The sequence below is a fragment of the Musa acuminata genome, chromosome BXJ2-4, assembly GCF_036884655.1.
Source record: "Musa acuminata AAA Group cultivar baxijiao chromosome BXJ2-4, Cavendish_Baxijiao_AAA, whole genome shotgun sequence".
Lineage (NCBI taxonomy): Eukaryota > Viridiplantae > Streptophyta > Magnoliopsida > Zingiberales > Musaceae > Musa > Musa acuminata.
The window spans coordinates 31775540-31794009 of NC_088341.1; the positions used below are offsets into that span (position 1 = coordinate 31775540).

General features: G+C 42.2%; 3 protein-coding genes across 8 annotated transcripts; all 3 read right to left on the reverse strand.

Moving 5' to 3' along the window:
* Positions 1–2625: 2625 nt before the first annotated feature.
* Positions 2626–9448, reverse strand: LOC135610312 (putative pentatricopeptide repeat-containing protein At1g13800). 6 transcript variants are annotated; one of them, XM_065104687.1, is made up of 7 exons: positions 8913–9051; positions 6177–8739; positions 5920–6100; positions 4687–4777; positions 4371–4569; positions 3470–3596; positions 2626–3070 (listed from the first exon to the last, which is right to left on the reverse strand). In XM_065104687.1, exon 2 carries the CDS (start codon positions 8736–8738, stop codon positions 6252–6254), a length of 2487 nt encoding a protein of 828 aa, XP_064960759.1. In that variant the 5' UTR covers position 8739; positions 8913–9051; the 3' UTR covers positions 2626–3070; positions 3470–3596; positions 4371–4569; positions 4687–4777; positions 5920–6100; positions 6177–6251. The 6 variants fall into 6 exon arrangements, with proteins under 6 accessions (XP_064960759.1, XP_064960760.1, XP_064960761.1 ...); XM_065104688.1 differs by having other exon boundaries at positions 8909–9046; XM_065104689.1 differs by having other exon boundaries at positions 8838–8973.
* Positions 9449–9653: 205 nt separating this feature from the next.
* LOC135610313 (multiple C2 domain and transmembrane region protein 7-like) lies at positions 9654–12414 on the reverse strand. The gene has a single exon (XM_065104690.1). It carries the CDS (start codon positions 12229–12231, stop codon positions 9859–9861), a length of 2373 nt encoding a protein of 790 aa, XP_064960762.1. The 5' UTR covers positions 12232–12414; the 3' UTR covers positions 9654–9858.
* A 3913-nt stretch (positions 12415–16327) lies between these two features.
* Positions 16328–17931, reverse strand: LOC103987367 (shikimate O-hydroxycinnamoyltransferase-like). Its single transcript, XM_009405687.3, has 2 exons — positions 17493–17931; positions 16328–17286 (listed from the first exon to the last, which is right to left on the reverse strand). The coding sequence occupies exons 1-2, from the start codon at positions 17913–17915 to the stop codon at positions 16390–16392; spliced, it is 1320 nt and encodes a 439-aa protein (XP_009403962.1). The 5' UTR covers positions 17916–17931; the 3' UTR covers positions 16328–16389.
* Between the last annotated feature and the right edge of the window lie 539 nt (positions 17932–18470).

Genomic DNA, 18470 nt, shown 5'->3' on the forward strand with positions numbered 1-18470 from the left:
TAGTGACGCAGTACCATCAACCAACCACGCTCCCTATATACTTCGTGACGTGCATAGGCATGCAGTCATTGCTCCTCACTAGCATCCAATGTTGCCAGGCAAAGCAATGGAGTCATCGCCCATAGATCACCATACACAGGCGTGCAACCGCCTCATGTGGCGCCGACCGTCGTCGCTCATTATTGTCCGGCACTTGCAGGCAGTGGCGTACCCAACAAGGCCGATGACCATTGGAGGTCGTCACTTGTCGTTGCGGCCGTATTCACCGCCCTTTTCGTTGTCGATCAAGGTTAGTGCCTAGTAGAACTACTACCTTGTTGTGCTACTACACAGTCGGTTGTGGCCAAATCCTACCATCGTAGATAGAAGCGATGCCATCCAAGGTGGCTGTCGCTGACGGTGGCAATCACTACATGCAACGGTGTCGTTGCAGCACTTCCACTATCAGAGTTGTTGCAGCCGCTTGTCTAGTCTGCGGCTGACGACCAACGGAGGCCGTTGCCGATAAGAAGTTGCTAATGGTAACCCATCGATCAAACACGGACAAAATGTCATCCCCAGCCCTCTCGTGAGGAACCTTACATCACCAATAAACAGACAACAAGATGGATGAGATAGAAAAATAGATCGATAACCAAATTAAATATTACCTTTTTTATAAACGAAAGGTACTTACAAATAAATCTAAATATAAATTAAATCTAATATGTTATTATGATCTAAAGTATTTGATTTCAAAACAATGAGCTTTGATACCAATTATAAGAATAAAAACTATAGTTATGCTATTATTATACGAAAAAATTTCAATGCTAAGAACTGAAATCAAATAACAATATATCAAGATCAGAATTATGTATCTTTTGATACAATTCAGAAAACCTTTATCTGATGCAAGAACGCGCTCGTAATCCAATAAAAAAGCAGCAATAGCATTGATTTATTGGATGAATTAAACTCTCCTCCTCTATTTCTATCCTTTGTAAGATTACTATAAGTAATAAGATAGAGACTAAGGAGAGATGAGAGTATATTTGTAATCTCTTTTCTATATATTGTCATATGTTGAGTTCCTAAGAGATCTTGTTTATTTATAGGTGAGAGCAGAGTCTAGAATAAATAATTAAGAGTATCTCTCCTATTAAACTAAGGAATCCTATCATAATTGAATTTCCTTTCTATTAGATGATAATCATAAGAGTATAATTAAATTTATAATATATCTTACCTAATTAAATAAGATCACATAATCTAACGCATACCCTCGATTCGATCTTGGTTCGATCGGGTTCGAGCCGAACCATGATCACTCCTACCGGTGAAGGTTGTGATTGTAGTGGCTGGGACATGGCCTGCCCAATTGTTGTATTTGGCCATTCCCATGCTGATGACTGGATATATCATTCCGAATGGGAAGTTCAAAAGGCCATGCTGCCTTTTGTAGAGGTATGGCAGCTTAATACTTGTGTATAAAGTTCATTTTTGGCATGTTCTGTTCATGGTGTTCTTCAATTTGGTGGAGAACTGATGCTGGGTGATTTGAATAAAACCTTGTGTAGCAGGTCATATTATATTTTTGCACTTAGAAGAAACCTGTGACTCACAAAATATCCTTGTATTTTCTTTCCCTTTGTATTTAAGAACAAGATTTATCTCACATGCTTTCTTTTATTTGATATCATACCTTTTACAGGTATTTCTTTTAATTTGGCACCTTAGATCTTTGTTGACTTGTTCTGAAGTGTCTTTGTTTTGTACTTCCAATCAGGGAAGCAAGAAAAAGATGCTCGCACTGTCAAATCATGGCCGATGCTAAAGGCCTTTATTCAGTTGATTTCCATGCACAATTCTCAGCTACAGTCGTTTGCAATCTGCATCGCCATGTTGCACAGTTGGGAGGTTTCTTCAGCTGTTACTCAGGAGAAGAACAGGCAGAGGTCGTATTCTGATTCACTGAAATTGCTCACTGGGAAAGAAGTTTGGCATTTGATTGAAGCAGTTCAATTGAAGAGCAAAGAAAAGTCCGAAAAGGGAAAGCGAAATTGTTCCTTGGGGAAGAAGTGTGGCATTTGATCGAAGCAGTTGCAATTGAAGAGCAAAGGAAGGCCAAAAATAAGGCGTTGGGTTTAGATTTGGAGCGTTATTGCTTGAACAAAGCTAATAATCATCCTCAAAGGTAAAATTCATCATAATATGCCCGCAAAATGTATCGATATTTAATTGATCAATATGATGTGGTAAATCATAAGTGTGGTGATGTATCTTAAGATAAACCCACAGTACTCACATGTCAACCGCTGCAAATGCCAACACAGGAATTTGATTTCTTGATGCCATGGTCTTGCATGATATATGTTCTATCAAAATGTGCACCTAAATCAGTTTTAGTAGACATAAAGATAAATAATGTAACTCACATGCAAATTTAACTTCTTTCGAACAATGGAATTTGTACAATAAGCTACGGAAAAGCTTTTATTATTGTAAACAGATTAATGGAAGTAGCATCATATTATTGCATGAAACCATCATATTATATATATATATATATATATATATACTGGAAGGTTTCGTGAAATAATATGATGCTACCTCCATTAGAGAGAGAGAGAGAGAGAGAGAGAGAGAGAGAATTGAGATTGACGTGTAAAAATGGATAACAGAACTCATATCAGACTAATCGCACACTGACAGAAGCAACTCATCTTCATATCCATGCTGCTCTTGGCCTCAGTGTAACTCCCCCTCTAGTCCATGCCTTTCCCGGTGTAACAAAGTGCAAGAGGCCTTGTGGTGGAACATGAGGAAGTGAGTTGCCCATGAAAGTGGCTGGTGGAGGCACTGGACTTGATGTTGTTGGGGATCCGCTGTGACGAAGTAGTCAATGTTCTTGTTATGGATAGTGCATGGAACATAGCAAAGACACAGCAGAGGCAGCTGTTGCGGGGTTGGTAGCCCGCAGTCATGTTCTCGGCCGCCCACAACTGCTGGGTGAGCTCCAGGATGGTGAAGGTGTTGCGCTCCTGAGAACAGCCGGAGGTCAGCCCCGGGTGGAGAGGCAGCAGTCCAACTGTGGAACACGACGAGAAGTGTATCAGTAACGAGTGTATCAGAAGCAACAAGTGTATCAGTAACAGCAGTTGATGTCCAGTAGACTTCTCATTACCCAAGTAAACCTGAATTGTAGGATGGCCTAAAACGCCCCAAACCAGAATCCACAAATAAAATGTTCAAGCATGGATCTTACATTTAAATCCATTAAAATTTAATTACCAGACACGATTCTGCTAATAATCACTAGAAATGTGCTTATTAATTACATAAGGACTTAACTCCTTCAGAGAGAAAATGAAATTAAAAAAAAGAGAATAAGATTAAGACCGCCATTTCTGTCCCCAGATCATACCAAAAGAATCCAAATCCTAGCTCAGAGAAGCAGTAGAAAAAAGCTAAAATGTAAGGCTCTTACCCACCAATGTCGTAGCAGAATCTGCCCCGCCTCAAACAACCCAATTGCTTCCATCCATGTGAAGATGTTCGTGCTTGCATCAAAGATGACATGTTTGGCTCTCATGCTGCATATGTTGGTTTGATGACTGAAAATATTTGACAATTGGGTGATTAGTTAGAAGATTTGGCAATTGGCTTTGACCAAATAGAGGTTTTGAGGCAGCTGTGTTTAAGATTGTTGAAATGCTAGTGGGACTTGCTCACAATACCTTCATCTGTCATAGTTGGGAAGGTAACAAGATATGCACCTCAATCAAGATATTCAAGTTAAGATTTAAATCACTGAGCTACTGCCCTAACCCTAATAATTAGATTTGAATCAGAATTTTTCTTAAATCCAAATGTTTTGTAGGATGCATTAAACACCATCGATCATCCATTTTTTGTTGGCTCAATAAGCATTTTGGTTTCTCCTATGTTAGAGGGCCCACTGCATCTTGTGTTTGTAAATTCATAGAAATAGCTAATGACGTATCTTATGAAGTCACAACATCATGAATCAATGAGATAAGTAGTAGCTTCATGAGATGCAGGAAGAAATAAAAAGATTGGGAAAGAGAGAGACAACATACATGAATTTGACTTATTTCCTATGAAAATTTGTTTATTGGAGCAGATCAAGCCTGATACCTAAGCTTGAAACTACAAAGCAAGGAGTATTAGTTTGTGTTTTCCAGTTGCACAAAATCTACTCATACCAGAGAAAGACACAAGAAATGATATCAGGAATAATTCCCAAAACCACCTCGCTGAATGCAAACTTTTGGGATACAATTGAAGTATATTTATAAATAAAAAGCAAATTTGAGATCCAAAATGCACGCAGACAAGCAAAACAAGAGGTGGCATAGCAACAATACCTGTACATATCTGTAAGAAAAGTGTATGACACAGGAAGAATTTGGGCCAATTTCCTGCAAATCCTGCACACTGTACGACCACCAGTGCCAAAACTAGAACTCATAGATAGCAGAAGCATCTGGATTCTCAATGCTGGAGTTGCCATAAGCACAGAACCCACGAGGACTGATGGAGAAGATCTCCAAAGGTCTCTCGATCCTGCAGAAAAACGATGCAGAAAGACCACTAATCAAGGATTTGTTTGCCAAGGTGAAAAACAAGGAAAGATGAATGGTGCAAAATTAATCATAGATAAATATATAACCATTCATTTACCAGGAATGATATTTTCCTTTCCATTGGATCTATTAGAAGAGCTATGATTGTCATAACTTTCTGGTAAGCCACTAATCGATGAAATCTCCACCTGATAAATGAAAATGATTGTCATTCTACCGACAAAGTGATTGCAACAATGACATAAACAGATCAAACAAAATTAGAAATACACATAGGTGTAACCAGAAGCAGTTAAGTTCTTAAGAATAAATTAGGAAGAAGTAAACCAAAGTGACGACACTTGAAACACTTCAGATATCAAAGGATTATATAACCATTCACAGTTCCTTTAGTGGTACACACAGAGGGGTTGCTATAGCAACCTAACAACCTGAGAATGATGACTGGAATGAGGACAATAACTTTACTGAATCTATTGCACTTTGCTACAATCAAATTAATCATCTGATTCAAACTTTGGCCTAGCCCAACCCAATAAATTGTCAATCCAATCAGTTCAAGTAAATCCTAATTTCATGATATCTTTTGGTGAGGGCTAGGAAAGAACCAACCAAGAGACAAACTGGGCTAGGCTGGGATTGGAATTTGGATTTTTGATGTGGCATTAAGTTTGTCTTTAAATTAAGACACAGCATAACCAAGTAGCCCCAATAAACCTTTAACTTAAAGCTCATCTTTCTTTAATTGCTATATTTAATATTTCAAGATCAGATGGTATATGCAGGCATAAGTGAATAATCAACGGGTAACTCCAATCGTGTAACATGATATAAACCATAAATGTGAATAAAACGATTTGATTACATGGAACAAAAAGATAGAAGAATTACAAGTTAAATCGTAAAAAAGATAAAGCAACAGTTCAGCCGATGAACTTATTACCAGCTGCAAATTAGTTAAATCGTAACAAAGATAAAGCAACAATTCAGCAGCAGAACTTATTACCAGCTGCAAATTAGGTTTTGAGAGACCTAATTGTCTCAGAGCTGGTGACTCAATGTAGACCATTCCAATAAGACTAGCAAATGAAGGACCCTCTTTCCAACCTATTCAAAAATTTTAGCTTGTGATCTGAGCCTTAGGAGGTGAAAGAATTCATACTACTACTCTGCTCAATTTGAGAACTCATATGCATCTATATATGGAGAAAAATCAAGTTGAGGCTGACTGATATTGAAATCTACTAAAAAGAGCCCATGTGATGCATGCAAAGTGATATGACAAAATAAATAAAAGAAAATTAATTGAAGACAGGTAGGTAAGTTCAACCTTTAATAAGTTTGTCAATTTAATGTTGACCGACTTAAAGATGCTCAGCAAATGGACCAATAATGAGCAATCAAAAGAGCAAGGAGCCAACCAACAATAAGCATGATTACTCCAAGCACACATTAAAGGTCCAAAAAAATTCAGTTCTTCGTCACGAGCCTAATTAACCATGCTTCATAACCTGCAATAGCCACACCACTTAGATATAGCAAATCACAGAATAGTTTATTGAGCTACTTTACATAAAATACATGTACCTGACGAATGGTAAATCTTTGTCTTCCTAGCAATTAAACATGGTAACTGATCCTTATCACCTATCTGATTCAGAACTACTGAAACTGCATCATTCTAGGCCGCAAACTCCACCGCTCAATGACTGAGATAGTGACTTTATCAGGCCGTATTCCTTTCAGTAGCATTTCATCGACCAAGTCTTCGGCTTTAGGAACTTCACCAAGGCGACAGTAACCACAGACTAGTGCAGTGTACATACAAGCATCAGGTGACAACCCTCTTTCAATCATCTCAGAAAATAGTTTGTGTGCAAGCTGAACATATTCCAACCTGCAATACCCATCAATCAATACGTTATAGCAAATGACATCGAGTTTGATCTCCATTGTTCTCATGTTATGTAACAGCATTAAGCACTTAGATCTCATTTTAACTTTGTCTTCTCTATTATTGTAATACAGCCAATCTTGACGACGAGTTTCTTTCAAGTGGCCATCCAATATAACTGTGAGTGCGAGCACATCAGCACTAATTCCACTTTCAATCATCTCAACAAACAATTGAAAAGCTTCATGTAAGCGATTGACCTTGCAGTATCCATCCATTAATGTAGTATATACTACAACATCTAGTGATAGTCCTCGTTTCAGCATGTCCTTGAACCAAACATGAGCACTTGTCATATCTCCAATCCGGGAATAAGCTCTAATAAGTTTGCTATAGCATATCTCATCTGGGGTAATTTGCCTACTTAACATCGACTTAAACACCACAGAGGCTCTCCTTATATCTCCCTCCTTACAAAGCTCAGTTATGAGCTTCGAGCAAGCAATTTCATTCACATGATATCCTTGCCTAAATAACCAAATAAAAAGTGCATAAGCCTCCACAGTACAATGAGTTTGCAGGTGACAAGAAACCATTGCACTGACTAGAAGGGAGCTTTGAGAAACTCCCCTCTCCACTAACGTGTTTAATAGTATGTTTGACTCCTCTAACTTTCCTTCTCTGCAAAGGCTGTCAATTACCAAATGATAGGTAATTTTACTTGGCTGTATGCCATGGTTGAACATGTAGGTTACAAGGTAAAATGCATCATCAACAGGACCATTTCTACAAAACCCTCTAGCAAGTATATTATATGTCACGGGATCAGGATCCACACTGATGTTCAGCATATGAATAAACACCTTCCGAGCGTTAGCCATATCACCCTTATTGCAATACCCTTTTATCAAACTGGTGAAGTGGATTCTATCTGGAGATAATCCCTGACACTCCATCTCAAGGAGCAGTTTCACTGCTTCACTCATATTTCCCAACTTACAGTGGATATTTATTGCAATATTGTAAAGAATCTTGTCAAGCAAAATTCCTGACTCTCTAAATCTACTGAAGTACTCTAATGCTTTAGAAGTCATGCCCGCTTTACATAAATATTGGAGCACGAGACTGACAATCACATGATCTGTTCTAATACCCTTAGATACCATCTCCTCATAAAGATCTAATGCCCTTAAGAGATTCCCACCTATGCAATGGCCTTTGATGAGACATTGATAGCTGAATGCATCTGCAAGGATTCCTTGTCTGTTCATGTCCTCTAAAACGTTTTCTGCTTCTTGAACTCTCTTCTCTTTACACAACCTGCTAATCACTTTGTTATAAGCAACACGATCCAGAAGTATGCCGCTTTTTGTGATCACTTTTAGAAGTACATAAGCCAAATCAGGTTTCCCATTGGTACACATTCCTTGTATAACAGTGTGATAAGTAATCCGATCGGGCTGAACACCCACCTCCCTCATCACATCCAAAACACCAAGAGTCTCATCCAGCTTCCCTTCCCGACACAATGCCTTGATCAATATGGTGAATGCATAAGCATCCAGACCTATCCCAAACATCTTCATTTTATCGAACACCTGCAGTACCAAATCCGACTTGCCTCGTTCAGCTAGGTAGTTCATGAGATAACTGCAAGTCTTTATCACATGATCTGTTCTAATACCCTTGGAAACCATCTCCTCATAAAGATCTAATGCTCTTAAGAAATTTCCACCTATGCAGTGCCCTTTGACGAGACATCGATAGCTGAATGCATCTGCAACCACTCCTTGTCTTGTCATGTCCTCCAAAACGTTTTCTGCTTCTCGAACTCTCTTCTCTTTACACAACCTGCTAATCACTTTGTTATAAGCAATGCGACCCAAAAGTATGCCCCTTCTTGTGATCTCTTTAAGAAGTACATAAGCCAAATCAGGCTTCCCGTTGGTACACATTCCTTCTATAACGGTGTGATAAGTAATCCGATCGGGCTGAATGCCGACCTTCCTCATCACATCCAAAACACCAAGAGTCTCATCCAGCTTCCCTTCCCGACACAATGACTTGATCAATATGGTGAATGCATAAGCATCCAGATCTATGCCAAGCATCATCATTTTTTCGAACACCTGAAGTACCAAATCCAAGTTGCCACTTTCAGCAAGGTAGTTCATGAGATAGCTGCAAGTCTTTATCGACGGCACGAATCCAAGGCTCGGCAGCTGGGACAACGCATCTGCAGCTTGTTGAGGCATCCTGCAGAGAACATACGCCTTGATCAGTGCATCAAAGACCACGATCATCACGCTAGTGCCGTAAGACCTCCGATAAAGAACGTCAAAGACATCCGAGACCTCGAAACCCAGACTCCTGGAATTCATCAAGAACATATCAGAGAACAAAAAAATCAGCCGTTTCCGATGACCTGCCTCGCCTAACACGCCAACGAGTTCAGAGTAAGTATCAAGAGTGTGTCGGAAGCCGAGGTTCTCAAACTCCTTGACGGAAGCGAAGGCAGCATAAGGATTCCGGAGGCGCAGCACGCGAAGGACGCGAGCAGAAGTCAAGTCGCAGTGGGGGGGTGAGAGCGGCGCGGTCCTCGGCTTCTCGTTCCCCTCCGTGACTTCTTGGACGATGGTATTGTCGTCATCGTCGGCGGCGGCGGTTGCCCAACGGAAGGAGCGGCGGCAACCGGAAGCGATGGCGGCGGTGATCGGTCTGCTAAGAAGGAACGTTGGGAGTATACGAAGCCGTCCCATGGCTCTTCGGAAGTCGGCTGGTTATGCAGAACGGAAACATTGAGATGTGAGGATTGAGGCTATGGGGGCTGTGCGGGTCACATGAAGAAGGGAGGAGGAGAGGAGAATTCTGCGTGCTTGTCGATCTAGCGAAGGGAACGTTTGTGCCCGCGTGGTGTTCGTCCTAAAACCCTATGTTTTCCTGACGACTAAAAATTATTTCTGGGCCAAGATCTCAAGACAAGCCCATCATTACGCGATCAATTTGGTCCCTTTTATGCTGTCGACCCATTCAAAGCTAATGGGTCATGTTCGACTTAGTCATGCCGATTCATTTGACTATATGCTAAAAACCCGACAAAGTTTGTCTAAATCCACGTGGATTCTTCGCTACCGTTGATCTCAGTAGGGAACAGTTTTTAAAGCAACACAAAACCAGGAAAACAAGTATTGCATCAGGATTCTACAAGTTTACAGTGTAACTCAACATAGTCTTCTTACATAAGCTACAACACCAAAGCTTCAAGAAAGTGAACCGATCACTGCCTATTTCGACATTACAAGCGAAGAGCAGAAAGGAACACGTCGAGTACGAGACTGCTGCTGTCACAATCATCCAAATCAAGCTGCTCCTGAGCTAGAGCAAGCTGTCGGTCCGCGCCGGCAATCGACGGAAGAAGTTGGCAAGCGGAGATGGCAATTTGTGCCTGAACCTTGGATGCCTCATCACGTAGAACCCAGCCACGATTGCCACCACCTGGAACGGCGTCACGTACAGCAACGCCGCCATGAAGAGGCAGAACACCATGAACATCGCCGTGGCCCGAGGATCCCTCCATGACAGCAGCAGATGTAGTCTCTCACCTTGCGTCGCTATGTCGCCCACCACCGTCTGCATCTTTCCGGCCCAACTCCTCAGCCTATCATACCTCATCCTCACAATCTCCGGGCTGCGAGAGGTAGGAAACACGTCGAATTCTTCGTCGAGTTCATCGGGGTGCACTTGCTCGACGTTGGAGATCTTCGTGTTCATGTGGGGGGGTTTGCGAGGGCGGAACCGGTAGTTCCAAACCCCTATAACAAACATGTAGAGGAAGACCGTCGGAAGTATCAACTCAGGAAAGCAGACGAGCATGAGGAAGAGGATGTGCACTAGTATGGTCGTGATGGTGTTCTTCCACGCGCAAACCTGGCCGAACCATCTTCCCACTGCGACCAAGCCTGAGAAGACGGACATCAACCGGTAGATGTTGGCTCTGCTTCGGCGCATGCTCCACAAGTGAGATTGAGCGTCCGACATGTACTCCACGACCTCCTTCCGCAGAGGCGGCTCCATTCGGCCCAGCCGAGCGGCAACAAGTTGGACGGCTTGATGACGGAGCGTCTCTTGCTGAAGCAGCGGTAATGGACGTGTGTAGTGCATCTTGGGTAAGAGGGGCTTCGAGTATATGTACATCGTGTTGAGCATTGACGTCACCGAGAACCGTATGGCAAGGTGGAGCTCTCCCATCTTCTTCACGCCAGAGTTGTGGAGGACGAGCAGAGGATACGAGTTGGTGTAGATGCGTCCGGTTTCGAGGGTAGAAAGACGGATTCTTACCTTCCCGATCTTGGTGTCCTTGTTGCCATTGGAACTGAAGCTCTTCTCGCCGAGCTGGCAGTTGTCGAAGACTCCGACGGTGAGCACGGTGGCGTGATCGTAGACGTCCCAGGTGTACTGCTCATTGAACCTTGGGCTGAGGTTGTCGACGACGGTACGAGTCCTCACCCACTTGTGCCCGTACTTGGCGACGCAGTAGGAGTCGCAGGCGCCCTTCCCCTCCCGTGTCTTCGTCGGGTGGAGCCCGTCGGCCGTCAGGATGCCAAGCTCGAGCACCCCGATCGGGGGCTTCCACAGCGGCTTCGCCGATGGTCGCAGGTCGCTGCTGTACTGAGTGGACTCATCGAGCACATGGTATCCTCCGTCGAGGCAGATGCGTACGTGAACCTTACTGGAGAACTTGTCTTCCTTAAGCTGGTCCAAGTCCACCACCACCGGCTTCTTGAGGTTGAACCATTTCGGGCGGATGTTCCGGTCATCGACGCGCTTATCCACGGACGTCAACGGGATATGGACATGGGCGATCACCTCTTCCTTGCTGGGCCCAATGCGATCTTCTACGGAGAGGACTAGTTGCTCCTCGAAAGGTTCTGCGGCCACAAACATGAACTCTTCATTCCACCGGAAGATCGGCATCCGAGACTGGATCGCCTTCGTCTTCATCATCTGGCTTCCGATTCGCGCTCTGCAAAGCACTTCCGGAATCCTACTCTTGTCGGACGCAAAGATATCGTGGGCTTCGATGATGTTGACTCGAACGTACCACAGCCTTGGCGCATGGTAAACCTTTGCGCGGACGTAACTGTTCAGGATTTGGGCATCAACGGCCGGCGTAGCATCGGAGTGCGTCGCGTAGGCGAAGGCCTCGTCCGCTTGGGTTCCGTACCAAACAGCCAGCATCAGTTCGCCTTTGACCTTGTCCCCCTTCTTGTCCTCGAGCCGGTACCACTCCGGCGCCAGTGGGCTGTCGGGAGGAACTCGCGTAGGGACCTCGTTGAGATCGAAGCGCACGAGCCCCACGAGATCATCCGTGACGAGGACCTTGTCTTTGAGCATGACCTCGACGGAGGTTGCTTGCAACCGGTCTTTAGCGATCGCGAACACGTGATTCCACTCGGGGTTGTGGCTCTTCTCGAAGTGCTTCGTGGTTCCCTTGAAGTTGCCGTGCCTCACCTCGACGTAAGGGTCAAGGCCCCCGGTGATGTCCTTGGCGGGTAATTCACGCGCCTTCACCACCCGCACGAAGAGGTACTCCATCTTTTCCACGAGGTCAAAGGCACCTGCCTTCTCCCCCTTGATCCTCCGGCCTCCGACGATCTTTTCCCCGCCAAGAGAAGGGCTGGTCTCTTTGAGCTGGAACTCCGCCGGTTGCTCCGAAAACATCCTAGCTGGAGTCGTTTCGGGCGTCATCCGCTCCTTCGACGCTGCAGTTGCTGCTCTCTGGTTCAGAGGTTGACGAACATAAGGAGTTGGAATAGATTGCGGGCGTAGGTCGCGAGGGCGGTCAAGGAGGAAGGATGAGCGACGCTGATGAACATTCACACGCTTGTTGGGCACGGCATTGACGTCCTTATATTTGTCGGTTCTTCTCGATATTTGGCCATCGTAATCGGCATGAAGACGAGCATGATGAGGTCAGGGCCGACGAAACCACCGGTGGAAGATTCCTCCTTCGATGATTCTGTAGTTGGTCGCGGTAGATGAGAGATCGAGACTGGTCAACGAAACTGAATAGAGAAACAAGAGTGACGACCAATGGAGAAGAAACAGCATCCTTTGTACGCCACCCTAGCAGTGCATAAACAAGTACAACATGAATAAACTATAGAACACGCACAGTATCCACCTATATAAAGGCCAATTGAAAGAGAAGAGTATCATCTAAAAAGAGTCGAAGAATACACGAGACAGAAATCAAGAGAAGACTTCAAAATGAAGAGAAAAATCTCCGAAATCAATAATTAAAGAATATATGAAATGCTACTAGAAGGATGATAAAATGCTTATCTCTCGATCAACATATGAAATTACACTAAACTTTTAGGAAAAAAAAGAGAGAGAGATAATTTAATGTCACTCTCCAATCTGAAAATGGGAACGGTACATGAACAACCTTAATTGATGATTTCCAGCTTAAGCATTATGCCTCTTGTCGATTTCTTAATCGAGGAGTCTTCGTTGACTTGCATAAAGAGAAAAAGAAGCTTTTCTAATGTCTAGTTGGGCTGCTATTGAAGGATTGTTTGCTGCCCACGACCAACGTAACGATGTAAGCATACAAACGTCAGTAGTGGTGGGTCCCGCATGGGGGTTCTATTCTCCTATTGCCTCGTGAATATTTGCCGATATATGCCTTGACAGCACGAACCTTATTAAAATAAATTAAGTAATTAAAAAAGCTATTTTTTTAATTTTCTCAGTGAGCTACCTCGGTTTCTAAATTTTCGAAGGGACACCTTATCTTTTAATAATCTCTAAAATATCTTAAAAACGAAGCACGAATCACCGTCGATAAGGATTTAATAATATTATCTTCTACTAAGTTTTTTCGAATAATCTTTGAGCTTTTATATAGCTTATCTAGATAAATAAAAAAATTGAGATATTTAATTTCGCTCAATTTCTTAAGGGTCGATAAGATAAAAGTTACTAGTCTTGGCATGTTATTTGCTCGTACTTTTGAAACATTCAAAGTATTTGTACTCCTTGTGTTGAGTTGGTTACTGTGATTCATCTTTTCATTGTTATCGAACTTCTAGAATGTAAAAAATTTTGTTCGAAAAGAGTAAAATTTCACTATGACTTGAAGTAAGTCTCTAATAGTTTTAGTCATCTTTGGGATTGTATTATCTTCTTCATTATTTATATCGTCTACTCCTTTAAGTAGAAACGGTACAATACCATGTACTACTATATATTTCATTCCTTGGTCGAGCACTTTTGCATCGACTCAGAATCCTCCATTTTCGATTATCTTGATAAAAAGCTTATTAACATCGATCTTATGAAGTTTTCTGACCTCTACCCTTTAACTTTATCTTGGTACTTAGAGTTTGTCTTTGCATTCTCCAACTCCTTGACCATTTTCATGACCAACACTCTCCCTCCATGAGAATAAGATATCGATGACCCCACGGAAGTCCTGCCTCTGTTGTACCATAACACTGTAGTGCCCATGACACTATTATATGTTGTCTCGTATATGTATCTTTATCTTTGTGATCAATAGATCCACCTCTACAATACTATAACACTCTTTCGAGTCGAACATCACTCAATATTCTTTTTCTACTTAACACACTATTATATGTTGTCTCGTATATGCATCTTTATCTTCGTGATCGATAGATCCACCTCTACGATATTGTAATACTCTTTCGAACACTCTTTGTCTCTTAAGTACAAAACATATACTATAAATTTGTTTAAATATATTATAACTAAATAAAATGGACTTAAAACCCAATATAAACTAATTTATATAAAATATATATTTTTATTATTCGTTTTGGAATAATAGTATCCGAATAGATAGGTTATGTCAGTATATTTGAATAGGATTATAATATTTTTAGCACTCCATCGAGACATTATAAGTTTATTCAAAAACATAATAACTAAGGCTAATGGATTCAAAACCTAATTGAAACCAACTTATATATAAAAATAATATTTTAAATAATTATTTTTATTGGTTTAAAAATAAGAATAAACAAATTGGAGAACTTTTGAATAGGTTTATAGTGGTTTGAAAAATATTATAAACCTATTCAAGAACATTGTAATTAAAGAATTGGATCGATTCACCTTATATATCCAACCCAAAATTGATTGACCGATTCACTCTATATATCAATATATAAAAAATAAGAGAGCTATTATTATGTCGTGTTTGGGGTATTCTAATATTTTAAAAAGATAGAGACACTCCTTTAAAATATGAAAAAAAAAAATGCCTCCTTTGATTCAGTCAAATAAATTTGAGAAATAGTTTATATATATATATAATAGTTATAAAAACTTTAAACTTCACCAATGCACCTTTGAATTTCAATTGATATTAGTCCCTTTCTAAAGCTTTATAAATTCTTTTAAAAAATTAAGCATATGATATCTTTAAATATGTTTAAGTCAACTTAGCAAATTCCAACTACGGTCTGACTTGGTTAGCCCTCTTTTTTATAGATGCTGATAAAAGGGATATATGTTTAAAAAAATTGATATTCTTTAAACACAGCAAAGGTAGATATGTTAAACCCCCTAAAATTGTAGATATATGTCATAATTATTGGTAGCATTTGATACTCTTCAACACAGTAAAGGTAGATATACAAAACCTCATAATAATGAATTAAAGCATAATTTAGAACATCTCTTTCTTAAAATAATAATAATAATAATAATAATAATAATAATAATAATAATAATAATAATAATAATAATAATAATAATAATAATAATAGAGTGTTAACTTAGATATTTATCGAAGCCACATTAATTTGCTTGTCACTGTTGGTGTATTTTAAACCTACTTAGACATGGATAATTCTAGCAACCATTATTCTACATCTTATTTTTGGATTCTTCCATGCAATAGTGATTGATAATGGTCCATTAGGTGGACCTCATCGATACCTACTATGATTATGAAGGATAGATATGAAAAATCTTATTCTTTATTTATGCATACAATAGCATTTAGAGATAGTAATATTTTCTTGATGAATTATTTCGATTGGCAATTAATTTCCTCCCTTTAAAGCGTTTCTTTATTCATTTATTTAATTTTTTTTAATAATTTAATTTATGATAATCTTCCATGTGTTTTTTCTTCCTTTCTTTCTGCTATGTTAAAGAAAAAAATCTTCAAACTTTAGGAGTAGCAATTCTTTGTCATCTCAAACTTTACTTAGATTTTCAAAGAAAATACAATATTTTAGTTAAAACTTTTGAAAGATGTAAATTTGCTTAAATCAAATGACCTATAAATTTTGAAAAAAAAAAGTAAAACACAAAATGGATTATGAAGAATTTATATTTTTCAAAAAGATATATCGCTCCCAAGAACTCGATGCATCGTATAATTAAATATATTAGTATAATTATAATTAAATATATAATAGATTAGTAGAATTATAATTCATTATAATAGATTCGGACCAACCTATAAATTTTTATTTTGAAGGGATAAACTTATAATTAAATATATTAGTATGATGAGGGAGTGTTAAAATAATATTAGTATAAGTTTTGTTAGTTTAGGAGATGTCAAAATAAGAGTTTATTTGATTTAGGATGCCTACTTGATTGTGATGATTCAAATATATGTAATTGTCATAATAAGTTTAGATGATAAATAATTCAGAGGAGAGACATATGTGCTACAAAGTATTGATTGAGGAGTTGTAGTCAATTTTTCTTAATGAAATTTGATTATATTTTGAGTTATTCTGATTCTGTGTTTAGCTTTTTATCTTCTCATTGCTTCCCAACAAAGACACACCCATCATAGAACATTCCATTCATCACAACATAGATAAGCAAACCGGACTGCAGTTGTGCTCCTTCTCAGTTCTCGGCGATGGTGTCATAGAAGAGCTCCTTGAAGCGGTCCATGAACTCCGCCTCCAGTGAGACGGCCACCAAAACGCCCCCCGCCTTGGCGGGCGGCTTGGGCATAATGTAGCACAGACCGCCATAGAACATCGTCGCCGGACCCATAAACTCCGGCAGCCCCCAGCCGAAGTCGGCTTCGTAGATCGGGAGGGACGTCCAGCAAGTGATGGAGAGATCCGCCGACGTAAAGTTGCCGGCCCATCGGCCCAGACTCTTCACGTCCTCCTCCATCTCCAAGAAGTCCAGCGCAGACCGCAAGTACTCGTCGTCCATGAGAGTGATGGCGCGGTGGATCCTACTGGCGGCGTCCGCGGTCGTCTCTGACGTCACGTCCCCGACCGTCGCGACCGCGACGGTCGGAAATATCACGTTCCCGACGTATCCCGGTGGCAGCGGGGGCCTCAGGCGGCGGCGGCCGTCGGTGGTGATGTAGACGCGGGTCTCGCGTCCGGCGTCGAGGCGGCGGGCCTCGCATGCGCGACGCCAGACGTGCCCGGCCACCGCTTCGTAGGTGGTGACGCGCCGACTCGACGCCACCTTGGCGCACGCGGTCTTCAGCGCGGCGAGCTGGTCGGCGGAGAGCGCGAGGATCGCGGTGGACACGGCGGGCTTGTCGGCGGACGCGTTGCGCCCGGCGGGGCACCGCTTGAACTCGTGGTGGGGGAAGAGGACCGACGGCGGGGACCGAGGGACGAGAAGGGTGCGGTCGAGGAAGGGCGGCACCGCGAGGTCGACGCCCCTGGTGATGTCCGACCACGCATTGATGAAGTGAAGGGACGCGACGCCGTCGGAGACCAAGTGGTGCAGGCCGACGCCCAGGCACACTCCGCCGCACTTGAAGTACGTGACCTAAAGAAGGCAAACATCAAGTGAGTTCAGATCATGCGGTTGGTTGTCGTTGCTCTCTTTGGCAAGCTGCAGGCTCGATATCGCTACCAACCCACCGATGGCCTTCACCGGTAGACCACACACTGGTGTCTGCGTTCGCGCGCACACCGCGCAGCCAAACAATGTCCGTGTTCTCTTCACACGATGAGCGCAGGGAGAAGAGTTACCTGAAGCAGTAGAAGAGGGACGGCGTCGTCTCCGTCGTCAGGACTCACGCTGGGTACCAGCATCCGCCTGCACTCAGGCGACGGCGCGAAGTCTCCGAACTTATCGACGGTGAGCTCCTCCGACTTGGCTTCCACGAAGAGCGCGCCCTTGCCGTTGCACTTGATCTCGGTCCGGCCGTTCCCGTCGGTGCCGATCCGGCCGGCAAACAGGTAAAACGGCACCAGGGCTTTGCGCAGGCCAGCCTTGAGGGCCTCCGGGGAGAAGAAGCCGGCGGGGTCACCGTTGGCGGGCGGTCTGTAGAAGTAGACGGTGGCGACGTGAGCCCGGATCTGGAAGAGATCCAAGGTGGAGAGCCAAATGGCTTGGGTGGGGGTCTCCTTCTCGGGAGTCACAAGGCAGGAGCTCGTCACTTGGACCGCCATTGGATCTCTCTGCAAGTGGCTTATCCCTTTATGGAGGACGTTGCATGCATTTATAGTGAGTGTGTCATGTAAATCCTGCATCGACTTACCTCAGATATTTGGGTCTAATTCACATGTGGTTACCCGATCCGCGATATGATCCGATTGAACTCGAATCTGAGTTTGATACATCACTACCATAACCTACCGATTTACCAAAATGGGATAAGTGGGTCGGTGGGAGATGGAGACGATCCACAATAATTGGAACCCAATCGCCGACGTGGCTACTTAGAGCCCACGTAATAGTAATGTATGGCTGAGCTGTTCAAAACTACTCATGTCGGAAATTTATGGCGTCAGAAGACTCAACGTAATACGAATCCACGTCGACGCTGACCAATCCCAGCTTGAAAGATGGCAGGCTGCAATCGAGACACGCGATCACATCTACGCATTTGATCGACACCACCAAAATTTAGGCTCATTGTCGATATGGTTCAGAGATGGATGGGTGTTATAATACTAATCAAACTGATATGTGATAGCATTCCAAGGGGTGATAAGATTTTAGAA

Coding starts and splice junctions, on each gene's coding strand:
- LOC135610312 (XM_065104685.1), bottom strand. CDS start 9,242: ATGGGACGGCTTCGTATACTCCCAACGTTCCTTCTTAGCAGACCGATC.
- LOC135610313 (XM_065104690.1), bottom strand. CDS start 12,231: ATGACGCCCGAAACGACTCCAGCTAGGATGTTTTCGGAGCAACCGGCG.
- LOC103987367 (XM_009405687.3), bottom strand. CDS start 17,915: ATGGCGGTCCAAGTGACGAGCTCCTGCCTTGTGACTCCCGAGAAGGAG. Junction 17,287..17,492: donor TCCCTCTTCTACTGCTTCAG/GTAACTCTTCTC, acceptor TGCCTTCTTTAG/GTCACGTACTTCAAGTGCGG.